The sequence below is a fragment of the Amphibalanus amphitrite genome, unplaced genomic scaffold (genome assembly GCF_019059575.1).
Source record: "Amphibalanus amphitrite isolate SeventyFive unplaced genomic scaffold, NRLGWU_Aamphi_draft 000792F_arrow, whole genome shotgun sequence".
Taxonomy (NCBI): domain Eukaryota; kingdom Metazoa; phylum Arthropoda; class Thecostraca; order Balanomorpha; family Balanidae; genus Amphibalanus; species Amphibalanus amphitrite.
In genome coordinates this window covers 147945-163468 of record NW_024882286.1, presented here as the reverse complement: position 1 = coordinate 163468, position 15524 = coordinate 147945, and the positions used below count along the sequence as shown (strand labels likewise).

The 15524-nt window shown below is 53.7% G+C and overlaps 2 protein-coding genes across 8 annotated transcripts in view; one reads left to right on the top strand and one right to left on the bottom strand.

The window, feature by feature from the left end:
* The window catches only part of LOC122366239 (trithorax group protein osa-like), a 96013-nt gene extending 85309 nt beyond the window's left edge, over positions 1–10704 (top strand). For 5 of the 7 annotated variants that reach the window (XM_043338241.1, XM_043338244.1, XM_043338245.1 and 2 more), the window contains 11 exons: positions 300–706; positions 1718–1826; positions 3339–3484; positions 4832–5079; positions 5895–6087; positions 6982–7211; positions 7989–8244; positions 8708–8782; positions 9375–9460; positions 9767–9918; positions 10349–10704. In XM_043338241.1, the coding sequence (XP_043194176.1) occupies positions 300–706; positions 1718–1826; positions 3339–3484; positions 4832–5079; positions 5895–6087; positions 6982–7211; positions 7989–8244; positions 8708–8782; positions 9375–9460; positions 9767–9918; positions 10349–10440 (1994 nt within the window). In that variant the 3' untranslated portion in view covers positions 10441–10704. The remainder of the gene's footprint in view (positions 1–299; positions 707–1717; positions 1827–3338; positions 3485–4831; positions 5080–5894; positions 6088–6981; positions 7212–7988; positions 8245–8707; positions 8783–9374; positions 9461–9766; positions 9919–10348) is intronic. The other 2 variants (XM_043338243.1, XM_043338242.1) reach the window with 2 other exon arrangements.
* Positions 10705–10788: 84 nt separating this feature from the next.
* Positions 10789–15524, bottom strand: part of LOC122366244 (GRIP and coiled-coil domain-containing protein 1-like) — a 33489-nt gene continuing 28753 nt past the window's right edge. Inside the window, exon 12 of the mRNA XM_043338252.1 lies at positions 10789–12782. Within this exon, the coding sequence (XP_043194187.1) occupies positions 12575–12782 (208 nt within the window). The 3' untranslated portion in view covers positions 10789–12574. The remainder of the gene's footprint in view (positions 12783–15524) is intronic.

Below are 15524 nucleotides of genomic sequence, written 5' to 3'. Positions count from 1 at the left end.
CTTGCACTTGGCGCATGTTTACACGATTAGTGAAAGTCGGATCTGAATGGTGACGCATAGCTAGAATCATAAAAGAAATAGCGCTGACAATGATTTGGTCTGTATTTACACGCAACGATGCGTTATGTTGTTGGGTGTATTCACTTCACTCTCTTTGTGTCGCAGGATCTATTCACTTTTCTTAGTTTGCTCACCTAGTGTAATATCCCGTGCCCTACAACAGCCCAGTTTTTTCTTCCGTCTGTCCCTTGCCCCAAAGCTGCCTAACAACTGACCGAACCCCTCTCTATCTCCGACAGAGAGCAGTCGCCGAGCGGCGTTACCGCGCCAGTCCGCGCTGGCCCGCACTCCATCCCCCCGCGGCGGCTCCGGCTCCGGCTCCGGGCGACTGGCGGCACGACGAGCCACCGTCACCCGCGTACCGGCCAGCTCCGGACTGAAAAAGTCAGCCACCATGGGCGCCATGCCGCCGCGCCAGCAGGAGCCGTCCTCCCGCGGCGGAGGAGGACGGGAGGAGGATACTCCGGACGATGTCAGCGAGGCCGGGACGTACACGATTGAGAATGAGCCCGATGGGGAGGAGGCGGCGAGACAGGTGGATGAAGCGTTCGGAGGGCTGGAGGACTATGGAGAGGAGCGCCGCAGTGATGCGGAGAGCAGCAGCAAGGAGGGCAGTCCCGACCGAGACACTGAGACGTCTTCGAAGGTGAGGGATGGGTGTGAGGTAGTGTGTGGTATGACTGGTACGAGGTTATAGTTGGAGGGAAGGGAGACTGTTATACCGTGGATACGGGGAAGACAGAGAGAGTTTCCTCGACTCCAAGATGCCGGGTGCCGAGGAAAAGGGGGGCTTCTCCGAGTTGGGTACGGAAACTAGAGATAGGGACTTTTCCGGAATGGGCGGAGGGGTGATTCCAGAATGGGCAGAGGGTGAGGGGCAGGTGCCGCTTCTATGCTGAGTCAGTCACCCCATGACTTGGTCTTCATCGTAATGTAAAACATTTATGTGCACTGTCAAAATGTTTCATAATTTTTACTTACCAGCGTTGACATCACTAGTTCAAGTTCAGTATTAGAGCATTTGCACTCCCTTGTTATTTTAAAATTACCATTTGTCAGTCACTTCCGCCTTGCGTTATGACCAAATACCTCACCATTCACGGTCTACCCCGTGGTCGCCTTTATTCGCCATTCCCTCGCGAACGAGCCACTTTGACGGGACATTTCACGGCCACCCGCTCTCCGAATTGGCGTGCCTCGGACCGTTTCCGGGCTGACAATTTGTCCGGGCGCTGCTCGACGATGCGGCCGACAGAAAGTGGCGCCGCGCCGCCGGTAACCGTTCCCAGCGTGCAGTATGGGCAATAACGGCTGACGGTACATACAGTGTCGCTTTCAAAGTGAACTGAACAGCTGGTCCCAGTGGAGGGGTGGGGCGGTCACCTGCCGCCGCGCCGGTAGACTCATCTGGCTGAGTGGCCCGGCCTGTCTGTCTGACGGATATGGGCGACTGTCTGAGGGACATGGCTGTCTGAATGGTGTGTCTGCCTGTCTCATGGATATGTCTGACTGCTGTCTGAATGGCGTGTCTGCCTGTCTGAGGAGTTTAATATCTGGTTAGTCTGCCTGTCTTTATCTATGTGTCTACTCTCTGGACTCTCCCCACTATGTCTATGTCTGCTCTGACCCTCTCCCTCTCTCCCACCTCTCTCTGCAGCCTTCCGCCTACAGTTCGGGCGGCTCAAACTGGATCGAACAGTGGGCCGCAGAGGTCACCAAACACAACCAGGAGAACTTGAAGAAGGCACAGAAGGCGCCGTCACCAGGTAAGCGTCACACGCCTCCGCGTTTGCCCCGCGTCGCTTATCCCGCGCCCAGATGGGGTCTGCCGAGCAACGTGGTCTGATGGGGGGGGGGGGGGCCATTTTGGCCCCCCCCCCCCCCCTCAGATCTCGAGAACCACGCAACATAGCGACAAGCGGTAAACGGTGTTGGATAGCCCCAACGGGGAACTACCTTGTGACCCAATTTCATTGACCTCGGTCAAACCGATGACGTCACAGGTCAGGTCAAAGGTCGAATTTTCACCGTTTACAGGCATTTCAAGAAATGCGTTGTAAAATCGTGTAAAATGCATTTCATTGAAAATCATCGATGGGGAAATGTTCTTCAGACACATATTTTGCTATTTGAGGTCACTGATACCAGGTCAGGTCACAGAGGTCAGGTCACTGGGGGGGTCACAATATGAAAGTGTCGTGTGATACATGTTTTATGGTCCATTTTACATGACAAATGCGATTATGTGGGTCAGACAGACTTTAGGGCCAGCTTAGGTCACGTTTTGGTCAAGGTCAGGTCAAGGTCAGGTCAAGGTCAGGTCAAATTAGGTCAAATTTCAAAGTTGATATTTTTGCATAAAATGGGTATCGATTCGATGCAGCTCGTCACGGGGAGTTCAATGGTGGTCTCCGTTTTGCGCTACGAGGTCTAGAATTGCTAAAAATTGAGTTCAAAAATTTGACGTCATCAATTTTTAACAGTTTTTTCGCTATAACTTGGCCAAAAAAAGAGGTATCGATCTAAAATTTGGTATGTATATCGAAGAGCGCAGGGACTATCATATATATTCCGGTTTTTTCGAAATTCGAAAAATTTTTGGAAATTTTTTGAGTTTTTCTAAAAAAATCAATTTTTTGATTTTTGGGGGTCAAAATCCCAAAATTTCGAAAATCCGAGATAGCAGTTTTGTAGCGCCGTCTTTTCTCTACACAACCACATAAAGAACTTTAAAATTGCTTGTTAACTGTAGAATTGGTGAGCGTTTCAAGATGTCATGTTTTTTGCTCATTTTTACTCGAACATGACCTCAGTTTGACCTCAATAACTCCTGACCTGAGGTGACCTGTGACTTGAAATTTTGTGTGAAGGTGTCAAATTGATGCCCGGTAAGGTACCCAAAATTTGGCGGCGCTGCGCGCCGCCGTTTTCTCGCTATTTAAGAAAAACCACAGGGGGGGGGGGCCAAAATGCCCCCCCCCCCCATCAGGGCGCGGGTTAAGATGCTGGTTGTATCTAACTGGATGATGTGTGCTCGTTTCGGAGCCCTGTTATGCTGTGTTTGTGTGGATTGCGTTGGGATTTTTGTTTCAGTCCTGGTTCCGGACATAGATTGTAATATAGTGTTCTCTTCTCACATTTTCTAGACTGTCTTGGACGAATAAACTTAAAAAATTCATGTGCCGGAGTATGCACTTCCCAAGGATAACAAAATGTTTTAGACCTGCCTTGCACCAGAAAAGGACCTCATTTATAAACCTGTTTGGCCCATGTCACAGGCGCCACCACCAAGCCGCCGACGGGCAGCTCGAGTCCGTGGTCGCGGCAGACTGTCAGTCCTGACGGTAGCGCCAGTCGGCCGCGCAGGAAACTGCCCACGCCGCCGGGACTGAGCCGGTCACCGGTCACAGGGGCGGGGGAGAAGGTAAGATCAGATACGTCACACAATTATACATAGACGTGTTCTTCCCCCTCGACTGAGCAGTGAGCAGTCCCCACAGTACCCCAGACTTGAGTGTTGAGAAGGCGCCCGCAATACCATTGGCTGGTCAAGACTCTAAAGGACACTGTGCGGGGGGACAAAATTGAGATACAGCCCACATATTTAGGCTGGATAATTGGATTTATCCTAGCTGGCGTCACGGCGGCAGGGTATGGCAACCAGTCACGAACCCCCCTCTCCAATCAGCTGACCTGTCGTGACCGCCCCCCTCCCCCCACTGGGCTGCCTGGGTGCGGGGCCACGCCCGTCTGCAGTTCCGGAGGAAATCGATGTTCCGAGGAGGTGGGGCGCGGGCCTTACCTGGGTAGGGACCACACCCATAGCTCAGTCTGTGACCAGTGAGGGTGGGGTATTGTGTGAACGGCGGCCGAAGGGAGCGGGGGACAGGGCTCACTGTGCGGTGCCACTGGTGTAGGCTGGTGATGTAGAATAGCCGTTAGGCTGGTTTAAGAAGAGCGGAGGCTGGTCAAGTGTTAAGTTTGTGATGGTGAAGAGAAGCCGTGCGCTAATCGACGTGTCGAACGACTACCACTCTTGTCTGGAATAGACGCTTATCTACCAGCATCTAGTGGTATTTTCGAGTGGAATTACTAGCCCACATCCTTCCCAAGAAGCGCGATACTGTAGCGGCAATGGCCTCTCTCAGCTGGGAGAACGTGTTTCGTCCACGCTTCATGCGCCGTCGGCTGCTGGTTGGTGCCATGTAGCATGTAGCTGTTATACCGGGCAGCTGTGTAACTTAAATCTTTTAGCTGTTACGGTTTGCGGATAATGTGCTAAATTTTAAGGGTAATAAAATTACATTGTTTGTAGACCAGAATGAAATGTCAGTCTGTTATTTGAAGTTGTCAAATCGTGTTCCTGAGTGAAATAATGATCTAGACTGTCTGCTGAACCTGTCTACCTGTACCTGACTGCCACCCTACCTGTCCCCCTCTGCCACTCTGCAAACCTGCCTGCCACTATGTCTAACTTCGCCACTACGCTATCTAACCCGCCGGCCACACTGTCTAACACCGCCGGCCACCCTGTCTAGTGTCTAACTCATCTACCACCCTGTCTAATCAAGCCGTCCCCGTCTGTCCGCCCCCAGTCGCCTCTCAGCCTGTCTAACCGTCCCCCTGTGTCCGTCCTCTGTCTACTCGTCCCCCTGTGTCCGTCCTCTGTCTAACCGTCCCCTTCTGTCCGCCCCCAGTTGTCTCCCAGCCTGTCTAACCGTCCCTCTGTGTCCGTCCTCTGTCTTACCGTCCCCCTTCTGTCCGCCCCCAGTCGTCCCCCAGCCGGTCGGCCGGCGCCGGCGCCAGTCTGGACACCGAGTCCTATCTGCGCACCACTGAGGACGTCATGTCGGCCCTACAGGCGCGCATCGACGCCGCCCACACGGCCGACGACTCGGACTCTGTCTGCTCCAGCGAGGGCAGCGATGGACCGGCCGGGCCGCCGCCCAGCGCCGAGAAACGCAGCACCGGCCCCACCGGCGGCGGCACCACGGAGTTCAAGTTCAACAGAGCGCTGAGGTAAGTGTGGGCGGGGGGGGGGGGGGCGAGAGATAGTGGGTAAGGCAGGAAGGGATACGTTTTGGTGGTTAGGATGCTCAGGAAGAATATCAATGGTAAAAAATTAAGTTCGACGAGGACTCGAAATGCATTCGTAGAAAAGTGGGAGAATGTCTCAACTCAACGGTTTTACTGAGTGACACTCAGTGGTGCTATTTCGAGTTGACTGCGATGTGTTATGACATAGTCTGTCTTGATGTGTCGATATATCAATACGTGACACTTGTCCGGATTGTGCACTTCCTCTTGTCTGTGAATCTCCGTCAACTGATTCGGTTGAGTGTCTTTTTGCATTATCTCTCAGTGAGATCCGCCTTTGTTCTTGGGCTGTTTTTGCGCGAGACTGGACCGATTGAAGCTATATAACCATTCAGTTATGACGCTGTAAAATCAAATCATTTCCATCAAATGTTCCGCAAGCCGTAGTGCTGTCCGAATAATGATTTATTTCACCTTGTTTCGTCATCTCTGTCTGAGTCCTATCGTTTCTGGTGAATGTTTTCTTCTGTGACTACCAGATGGGCGTCGCCATTGATACCCTGTTTGCAGTCAGACGCTTCGAAACTTATAAATGCTGAAGCTAAGTACGTTAAAAACCAAGATGTCTGAAAATATTAGTATTTATCGTTTCCTCGCAGGCTTTGCAAGTGTCGTCCAAATTGTGGAGCTAAGCTGGGCCGTTTGAGCAGTAATCACCCATTTGTTCAACCCGCAGTATCTATCTTTTGTACTGCCCGTGGCTCCCGTCTCTAACCGCCCGCCCGTCGCTCCACCAGTCTGCGCCGGGCCCGACTCGGTCTGGACACGGAGAGCGCCACCTCGGGCTCCTCCAAGAGGCCCACTCCGCCGCGACCCTCCAGCGGAGGACGCAAACACTCCGACTCCGAGTCAGGAGGAGGAGGGAAGGCCGCCTTCGCTCGCTCCGACGGCGGACGATACAGTCTGAGGATGGCCAACGGAAACACTAAGGTGGGTGGAGGCTGGGTGAAAGGCTGTGGGAGTCAGAATATGTGTAATTACGAGTTGATAGGGGACAGGCCGATTGGAGGACTAAAGGAATGGAAAGAGCGTGAACAGAGAATGACAGGAAAAGCTAGACGAGTTTCAATAAAATTGTTCATTCCCTTCTGTTAGCGCAGTCCTTATATCCATTTCTTGTACGCGGACCATACTCCTTTTGACCTCATGCCTATGACGTGAAGTGTGAACGGGCCCGTCATCATTGCCGAATGCATCGGGCCAATCACGCCACGTGAGACGTGATTGACGGTCTTCACGTAACGACGCTACCTACGGTGACCAGCATCGTAAAACCGCCGGATACGGGCGCCTTCGGGTCCGGCGTGCGAACCAGCTGTCTTCAGAATGGCGCGGAGATGGGTTGCCCATCAGACGACAGTGCCAGCGGCGGCGCCGACGGCTGTCGCCGTCTCGGACTCTCGCGTGACGTGATCAGTGGATTGGCGATGCCGCGTCGTCAGGTTGCATGCCGAGACTAATTTGGAGCTGATTATTCTGGGGACCGGGTTCTGGTGCTGTGGGGAACTGCCGGATTTCCGGCACGGGGAGGTGTGACGGGTAAATGACGGGCGAGAAGTTGGTGTGAACGGCGAGAGGTTGTCGTGCTTCGGTTGTCGTGTGTTGCTTGTGTCTTGTTAAAGTTTAGCCATTCGATTTATCGAGACGGCACTGATCGCACGCCACCAAGTGCTTGTTAGGTCTCCAAGACTTGACAAGAATCATTAGTTATCAGTAAGGAGCTCTGTGTTCTTGAATCAGTTTTCTTGAATCGTGTTCGACTGTAAAACGCCCCTCTTTTTCAGAAACACTGAGTAGGTACTGACCGTCTCCCTCCCCTTGCAGACACCGCCGTCCCGACCGTCGGCGGCCCGGAAGACGCCCGGCTCGGGCGGACCGCCGGGCCGGGCGCTGGGCAGCGGACCCCGCGCGGCCGCCCAGGCCGCCCAGGCCTCTCGAGACCAGGAGATGGCTAACTGGAAGCGGCGTAAGAACTACGACCCGCTGAAGGCGGCCAAGGAGGCGAGGAATAAGAAGACAGAGTCGCGTGGCGGGTCACAGAGCGATACGACCTGGTGAGTCGCTGGGAGGAGTCGTGTCTGAGGAAGGAGGGGAGGACAGGTTGCGCGGTAGGAGCCCGGACTACAGCCGGTTAGATTGTAGTGTGGGCTAGCAGGAATGTGGTGGTGGCGTGGGTTAGAAGAAGACTGTGGGCTGGATGCGTCTTGCTGTGGTTTGAAAAAACATTGGCAGTGTGTAGGTTGAAGCCGTAACACGTCTGTGTTTTGTGAAAGTGTCGTAATGTGATTTTATAATGTGGTGTCCGGGCCTATAAGGACTTCGTCTGTCACAACACTGGGTCGGGTCATCGTATGGCGTAACACTGGCCACAGCCCAGCCGGTTTTTGTTTGAGTGATTCAGAGCTATTGACGGATGAGATGCCCAAACGTATTCGCTCTGTCGCCCATGTTTTGTTTTTCGTAATTATTGGATAGCCTTTTTGGACCTTCGGTATTGCCAATCACGGGTTGTCCATTTTTGGAATGTTTTCAGTCCGCCTATCTTCGGCTCTGTCTCACATTCGCTCTTTCTTTGTTTTTGTGTCTGTCCTGGCTTTTTCTCACTCGTGTCTTGCTTTCTTCGTCGCCGTTTCCTTCTACCTCTGCATCTGACTCGGCTCTCACAAGCCAAGCCGCCGCCTGATATCGTCATGTGCGTCTTCCTTTGTCTCGGCCACCGTTTCTCTATGATTATTTCCCTATCTGCATCATTCGTCCTTGCCCACGTCTTCGGCCACTGACTCGCCTTTCGCCCTCTCGGCCTTACCTAACCCTCCCTCCCCTCTCCCCAGCAACACAGCGGCGCCGCTGCGCTCCGCCTCGTTTCACGGCACGGATGGGTTCGGCTCGGCCCTGCTCCGGCGCTCAGCGTTCGCCTCCTCCGCGGCCGCCGGGTCGGAGGACGAGTCGGCGGTCCGTCGCCGCTCACCGCTGGTCGCCGCGAGGTCAGGGGCCGCGCTGCCCACCCATCGACTCGGTCACCCGGACGACAGCGACCCGTCAGATGTGTTCCACGATGGTGCGTCGGCTGCGTCGTCGACACGGAAGGTAAGGGGCATGTGGGTGGAAGGAGGGGCTGGTTAGTGTGGACGGTTACAGAGGTTCGTACTTCGTTCAGACATAGTGAATGGAGATCCGGTGTTGGTTAATTTATGGATATTCATGGACGATGGACACTATCTGTGAAGTTACTGGTATGTGGACGTCTGTGTGTTTGGTTTGTGGATAGGTGACTGACGCCCCGACACGCACCGTGCACCAATATCGACCACACCCGTACACAGCAGCACTGGGACGGGATAGTGCACCAGGGAGCGCGGTGATTCGAGCACGTACTGCTGAATGCCCTACCGTGGATCGGGCCGGCGCCGCCTGCTTTCTGTGACCCTGTTGTACAGTGGGACTCTGCCACTCTGGTGTCGGCCTCGCCCATCTGCCACGCGCGCCCCGGCCGCCGCCAGCGCCGCCGGCGGCCGTTCTGACCACCTCTGTTTGCGCCCACTCCCGCTAGGTGTCTCTGGACGGCTCGCGCAGGTTGAGCCGCGGCCCGGCGCCGGCGTCGCTAAAGAACAAGGTCAAATTGGAGGTACGGACGAGGGTGTGTGTGTGTTTTTGAGTTTTGTGAGTGATCTTGGTTGACCTGGCACTGCAGGAGCAGAAGTAATTCGGGAACAGCGGCCGGCCTGCATGTGCATGCTGGTGTGAAGTGCATGCGCTGTAAATTATGCATGGCTAAATATGTGGTGGGTTGTCACATACTCGTTGAAGTTTATTTACACAAGTATCCCAAAAATCATGTGTTCCAGCTGGATGTGCGAGTGGTTACTTCACTGCTTCGTGGGGCTTCATCGCATTGGGATCGTCAAAAGCGTGCGAAAGCGAACCTTCAAATTGTGTCGCTTCGGGAATGAATGTTTACGTGGGCAATGTGTATGCTGTTGTTCGACGCGGCTACGTGTGTCTCCCTTCCAGCTCACTGTTAGGAACTTGACCCGGCTGTTCAACCCGCTTAGCCCGTTTAACCCTGTTAACAGCCATCCGGGACCCGCTACTTTATACACAACTAGCGATTGCCTGTTTAGTGTTTATGTTGGTGAGGGCTATGTGCCAACCGCCACAGGCCGTGAGACGGCTAATCAGAACTGCAGGCTGACCTCCACACCCCGGTGTTGTTTCAGGCGCTGGATAATCTGGTCATCTCCACCATCCACACGCTGTCTACCAAGATCCGCGGTAACTCTGAATCTCTCGTGTCCAAACTCAAGTAAGTATATAGCGATAGCTCCTTTCGAGGTAGTCATAATACAGCCAAGGTTCTGAGGGGTTTTGATGTCGGTCAGCAGGGCTGTCATAGTATGGGGTGGAGCCACTCACCGACGCTAGTGGCTCAGAAATTATTGTATTTGGAGCATTGTTGAGTCTAAAACCGTTGAGTTTACACTTTACAGCAATCTTGCTTGGCAATGTGTCATAATGTCTGACTAGGTAATATTCGGATGTTTTCTTTACAATGAACAATGAATGCGCACTTATCATTCTGACAATCGTTTGTGTGTTTTCGCGTGTGCAGGTGTCAGTTTGACGAGGAGGACGTGCGGCACACGCTGCTGGACGACGTGATGACCACGCTGACCACCGACACGCCGTCCTCCTCCAAGACGTCCTCCCGAGACCTTGCCGGCATCCTGAAGAACCTGCGCAAGGTCGAACAGGCCGTCCAGGGTAGGTCACTCACCGCGAAATCCTCGGGGATGGTGATAAGACCGACTGGTATCTGGAAAGGGAGTTTTGCTAAAGGGGCATGAATCCAGAGTTTGCTGCTTATGTGCTCTGGCAGCTGTGGCAGGAAATACACGTCCTTATATCAATGGGCCGTGGGCACGTAATCAGTGATAAAGCGAACTTTGTATAGGGTGACATGCGATGTAAAAGTGGGGATTGCTTTCCCTTCGTTATGTCGACCGAGTCAGCGCCACTAATTCGAGCACCCTTGGGGCCAAACAGACTAGGATTCAGCGCCAAACAGACTAGGATTCAGCGCCATAACACTGTTGCTTGTGAGAACTGAGACTCGAACATGCGACATCCAGCCATTAGTGTCTTCCATCATTGCTGGGATGTATAGCTGACCGCTGCTGTCTTTCATTTCCAGTGCTGGAGCAGGTTCTGTGCGATGACGACTGCGACCTCTCCGACGACGGAGAGCTGGACGTGGCCGACAAGTTTGGGGATGGCTTCTACTGAGCGGCCGCCCGCCTGTGATACGGACTGAGACGCGGTGTCAGAGAGGTGACGACACCCGGCCCGGCCCAGAGCGACCGCCGTACCGCCGCGCCGCCGCCTCCATGTTTAGTCTTTGTAACTGTGCCTTGACGCGCGCTGTAGGGAGACTTAGAGATACCTATTGCCGCTGGACGCTTTGGCGAACTCGGCTTTTTGTAAGAGCGTAGTGTGTTCGCTTCGGCAAATGTTCTATTAATGCTTTATGATTAAAAAAGTATATTCTTACACAAGAGTATGCCGTGTGTGTTGTCGCGATTGAGAAAAGAGCAGTTACCTCCAAACTCTGCGAAGAAAAACAGAGGCACAAGGTGTGATGCTTAAATAATATATTATCCTTTCATCCAGCGGTAGTAAAACACTGGTAAAACACACTGTATCACAGGTCCCCAGCGAAATATAACGGCACCAACAGGTAACACCAGCGCGATACGACAGTCCTCACGGCGTCCGGTACCTAAATTCATATCACCATATCGCTGTGGGCACTCGTTCATATCGCTGTGGGCACTCGTTCATATCGCTGTGGGCACTCGTTCAGGCTATAATCCGGGAACAGGTCTGATGCCTCACAACCAGTTCACACTTCGAACCAGTTCACACTTCGTAACAGCACGGGACACTACGGATATGAACTTTGACAAAAGGCCATGACGAACTTTGGTGGTCTGAGGATGGGAAGACTGGATGGGAACCGAGCTTTACTGTTCTCATGGGTGTAGTGGTTGTTCACATAGTGCTCACAACTTTAGAGGTAATGGCAATGAAGTGGTCACAAACATAGGGTCTGTTCCCGTCGCTCCTCCCAAAAAATCTCGGATGAGGTTGGATGAGCTTGGAGGAGAGCCGTTTCAGAGGAGCCACGGGAACATTTTAGCGAGGAAATCAGCTGTTTGCGGGCTGTAACGGTCGGCGATTTATGGCGCGCAAACATAAATCAAGAGATAATAATCGCTTTCTAATAAAATTACCTTAGATTAATATCAAACATTACTATTTAAAGATATCCAATTGTCATCAATCACTAAAATCATTTCCACTTCCCTCAAATCTCATTTATAAACAATTCACATTTGTATTACGTGCGCCAAATATGTCTACGCAAGAGCCTCCTCCAAAAAACCAACTTTCGTTTGGGATGAGGGAGGAGGCAAATAGTGGTGGTGAGATGTGAAATCAAGATGAGCTTGGATGAGCTTGGAGGAGCGACGGGAACGATTTTTTGAAACGAGAGGAGGTTAGAGGAGCTTGGAGGAGGTTAGAGGAGCGACGGGAACAAACCCATTCACAGAGGCGGTCCGAACAGCCACTCGCCTAGTCAGAATGTTGGACACAGAAGGCAAATGGAACTCGAGCAGAGCTGCACATGCGCTCTCCCGGATGCTGCAGAGCACGTCACATTCAAGGTGCGCCCATCAACCCTCTGCAAATACGTTACTCCATAATATGCCTCACTGGGTGCTCTGGTGACGTCCAAATCATATCACGACAAACCAGAGCGAGTAAGACACGCAACAGACGCTGAAGCAGTGACTTACTACGCTAAGGTGCTGGCATCACCGGAATGTCGTTTGGTCGAAAAAAAACAGCTGTTCCGTCTCAGAGGGTTACAGACATTGGTAAAGGCGGGAAGAGGCCTGGAACCATTGGCAAATGGATAACCCTGCGACAAATTGGTGATGGGGGCAGACCGCAAATCTGTAAAACTTTGTCCTACAGCAATTATAAATACCGCTACCCTTATGTCAAACTAGCATTCAAAAGACCGTCTTCCTAGCCTACAGCAATCAGGCTTGCTGCTATTCCACTTAGCCGTGACATTGCAAAAACTGGCAAGGACCTGACCCGTTCACTCGATAGTGATTTCTTTATCACAATGTAAGCTTTGAAGGGTGCTCTTGTCCCCAGATAACTTCACCAAGGCGTCCAGCTGTTCCCTCCTCGGCCGGTCGGTGGCAGGCACATCTGAACGTAATTCCTCTCCTCCGTGAGCGAAACGGTGTGACCTGCGCCATGCTCTTATCATATAGCGCCGCCTGTTCCATCGCCGGTACAACACTATAAGTACCGTAACTTTCCAACAGATGGCAGCACGGGCTCACCTCTGGGCCGCTCCCGCCGGCCACCAGGTGGCGGTCTGACACTGTCTGACGCGGCGCAGCTCGTCGTCGGAGAATCGCAGCGCCGTCGAGATGGCGTTCAGAATGTGTGCCTTCTGGGCGGCGTCGGTAGACAGCAGGTACCGCACCACGATGTTCTTGATGTACTCGAGATTGGCGCCCTCCCGAGACGAGTTTAGCTCCAATCTGATGGGAAACGGGTCAAAGGTCAGGTCACAGAAGGTAAGCGAAGCGATTGTGACAGCTCATTCAGGTCTATAGATCTCAGAGAGCAAATTTTAGTTAGTGAAGCCGGGCCAATGTAGCAGCTGTCGTTGGAGGCATCTTAGAGGTCATAGATCTGAGGACCGGCACTGCCAACCATGACTGAGGGGTTCGGTTTCCGAACAGAGTACTCGATTATATGTTGATGTTAGGGAGTGACTGAGGTGAGGCAGTCATATCATCAAAGTCTGCCCACAGCGCATCCAGCTGTTCTGTAACAGAAGACTGCTCTGTTACTGAGGATGTGGTCCCGGCTCTAGATACTGGTCGCAGCACACACCGTGCAACATGACTCGAACTTATCATTTTGTCAGCATCCGTTGAGTGATTTAGTACCACCCAGACAACCTTTGTCGGCTTCGCATTTGTGATCCATGATTTCAACAAATCACTTATTAATTTCCACATATATTTTCGGTAGACAGAGGATGCCATGACATCAGATGACAGAGGGTGAGACAAAAGACGTCGGCACAAAATTCACGCAGACATAAGACAACAACGTGGAAGGAACAAGTCGCGTCCAGCCCCTGGAGCATCTTTGTCCGTCAATCTATTTCTTGTCGCACACGGTGGCAAAGTCTCCCTGGCAGAGGGCGTAGTTGATGACGTGGTGGATCACGTTCTCCTCCAGGCTGCCGCGCAGGAGGTGGGCTCCCGGACCGCGCGCGAAGATGCCCACATCCTCTCCTCCGTGGGTCTCCTTGGGCAGGTAGATGCCGGCGATCTGCTTGTAGTGCGGGTCGCGCCACTCGGCCGTCTCGCTCATGTCGGCCAGACGAGCGCGCTTGGCCTCGAACTCAGCCCAGTCCTCGGTGCCTCCCGGACCGTTGGCGTACTGCATGATGGGATAGGGCAGCTTGGGCGGCGGGCCTCCCTTCTGCATGCCGCCAGCCAGGAAGGAGGACGGGCCGAACATATCCAGGCCGCGCTCCGGGTAGCCGTTGATACCGAAGGTGTGTGAGTGGTCCGAAGAGACCACGATCAGCGTCTCTGACTCGTCAGTGTTGTCCATGACGTGCTGGACGACCTCCTCCAGCTCGATGGTCTCGTCGATGGCCGTGTACGCGTTGCCGTAATGGTGTCCGTGGTCGATCTTGGCACCCTCCACGAACAGCACGAAGCCGTTCGGTCCGCGCTTCAGGATCTCCACAGCCTTCTTCACCATCTCGGTCAGGTTGACGTCGTCGGGGGTCTGGAAAGCGCGGTACTGCATATGACTGCGACTGAACAGACCCAGCACGTAGTCGGCAGAAGTGGCGTCAAAGTTGTTCAGCTCGTCTTTGGTGGTGAGGTACGCGTAGCTGCGTCCCAGGGAGGCCTGCTTGTCCTTCCACTCCTGGATCAGGTCACGGCCATCCAGACGGGAGCCACCCTCGACCTCCTTCGGCGTGAACTTGCCCCAGCCGCCGCCGAAGGCGACGTTGATGTCGATGCCTTCACGCTCGACGAACTGGGTGGACAGGTCCTTCATGACGTTCTTGCATGAGTCCTTGACGGGTCCGGTCATCCATTCCATGGCGACGAAGTCGGCATCGGACTCCCAGGTACGGTAGGCGGTGTGGCCGAAGGTGGCAGCGGGAGAGGCGTGCGTGATACGGGCGGTGGACACCAGACCGACCCACTTACCGGCCTCCACTCCGTAGCGGAGGATCGACTTGGGTGAGGAGGCCTCGTTGACAGCATCACAGTTCCAGATGAGGACGGAGCAGTCGACACCGACCGTGAGGAAGTTGCCCTTGGCGCCGGTCAGGTACGCGGTGGCCGTGGAGGCGGAGTCGGCCGTCCAGCGGTCGCAGTTGTACGTCTTGGACAGTCCCAGGTAGGGGAAGGTCTCCCAGGAGAGCATGGTGTGCTCGGGCACATCAGCGCCGCTCAGGAGACCCTTGCGCTTCCTGGCGGCCGCCAGCGTGGCGATGGACATACCGTCTCCGATGAAAAGCACGGCGTTCTTGGCCTGATGATCGTACACGGGATCGGCCAGCTTGGTCCTCAGGATGTCCTGGGCGATCTCCTTCCAGAACACCGAGTCTAGAACCTTACCGGAGCGGGAGAGGGAGGCGCCGTCGCCGAGGCCCATCTTCTGCTGCACCTCCTGGTAGGTGGGCGCGTTCATCTCGTGCATCTCCAGCTCGTCCTGGTCCTCGACCCGGGAGTCGAGAGGCACGGCCACGGTCACGGCCGTCACGCAGGCGGCGACCACCAGCAGCTTCATGGTGTCTGTGTGTCTTCTAACTTCCGAGACCCACCAGTCAGGTGGAGTGTGGACTGACCCAGCGGTGGTCCGACTTTATACCCCGAGGGGTCACACTTGTGAGACCGCACAGGACACCTACACTCAATTATCGTCTGGTCACAGATGCTGACCACTCCGCTAACCACCAACATGTGTTCTTTGAGACCGAGAGGGCAGCAATCATCGAGTACTGACCAGACATCGGTCACCACCGCAAAGGTCTCCAGCAGTGGCACAGGCGTGCGGTGTAATAGGTCAAGACATGTTCCCTTCCCTATAATATATCGACGAGGCTATGGTGAAGTTTGTCGAAGGTTTTGTAGCTGTATTCCGAAGACATGAATCTTAATCCGTTTTGTAACCATAGCGTCTATGCGTCGAACAGGAGAATTCACCTAAAGTGAAATATGAGCTATATCACAGTCGTG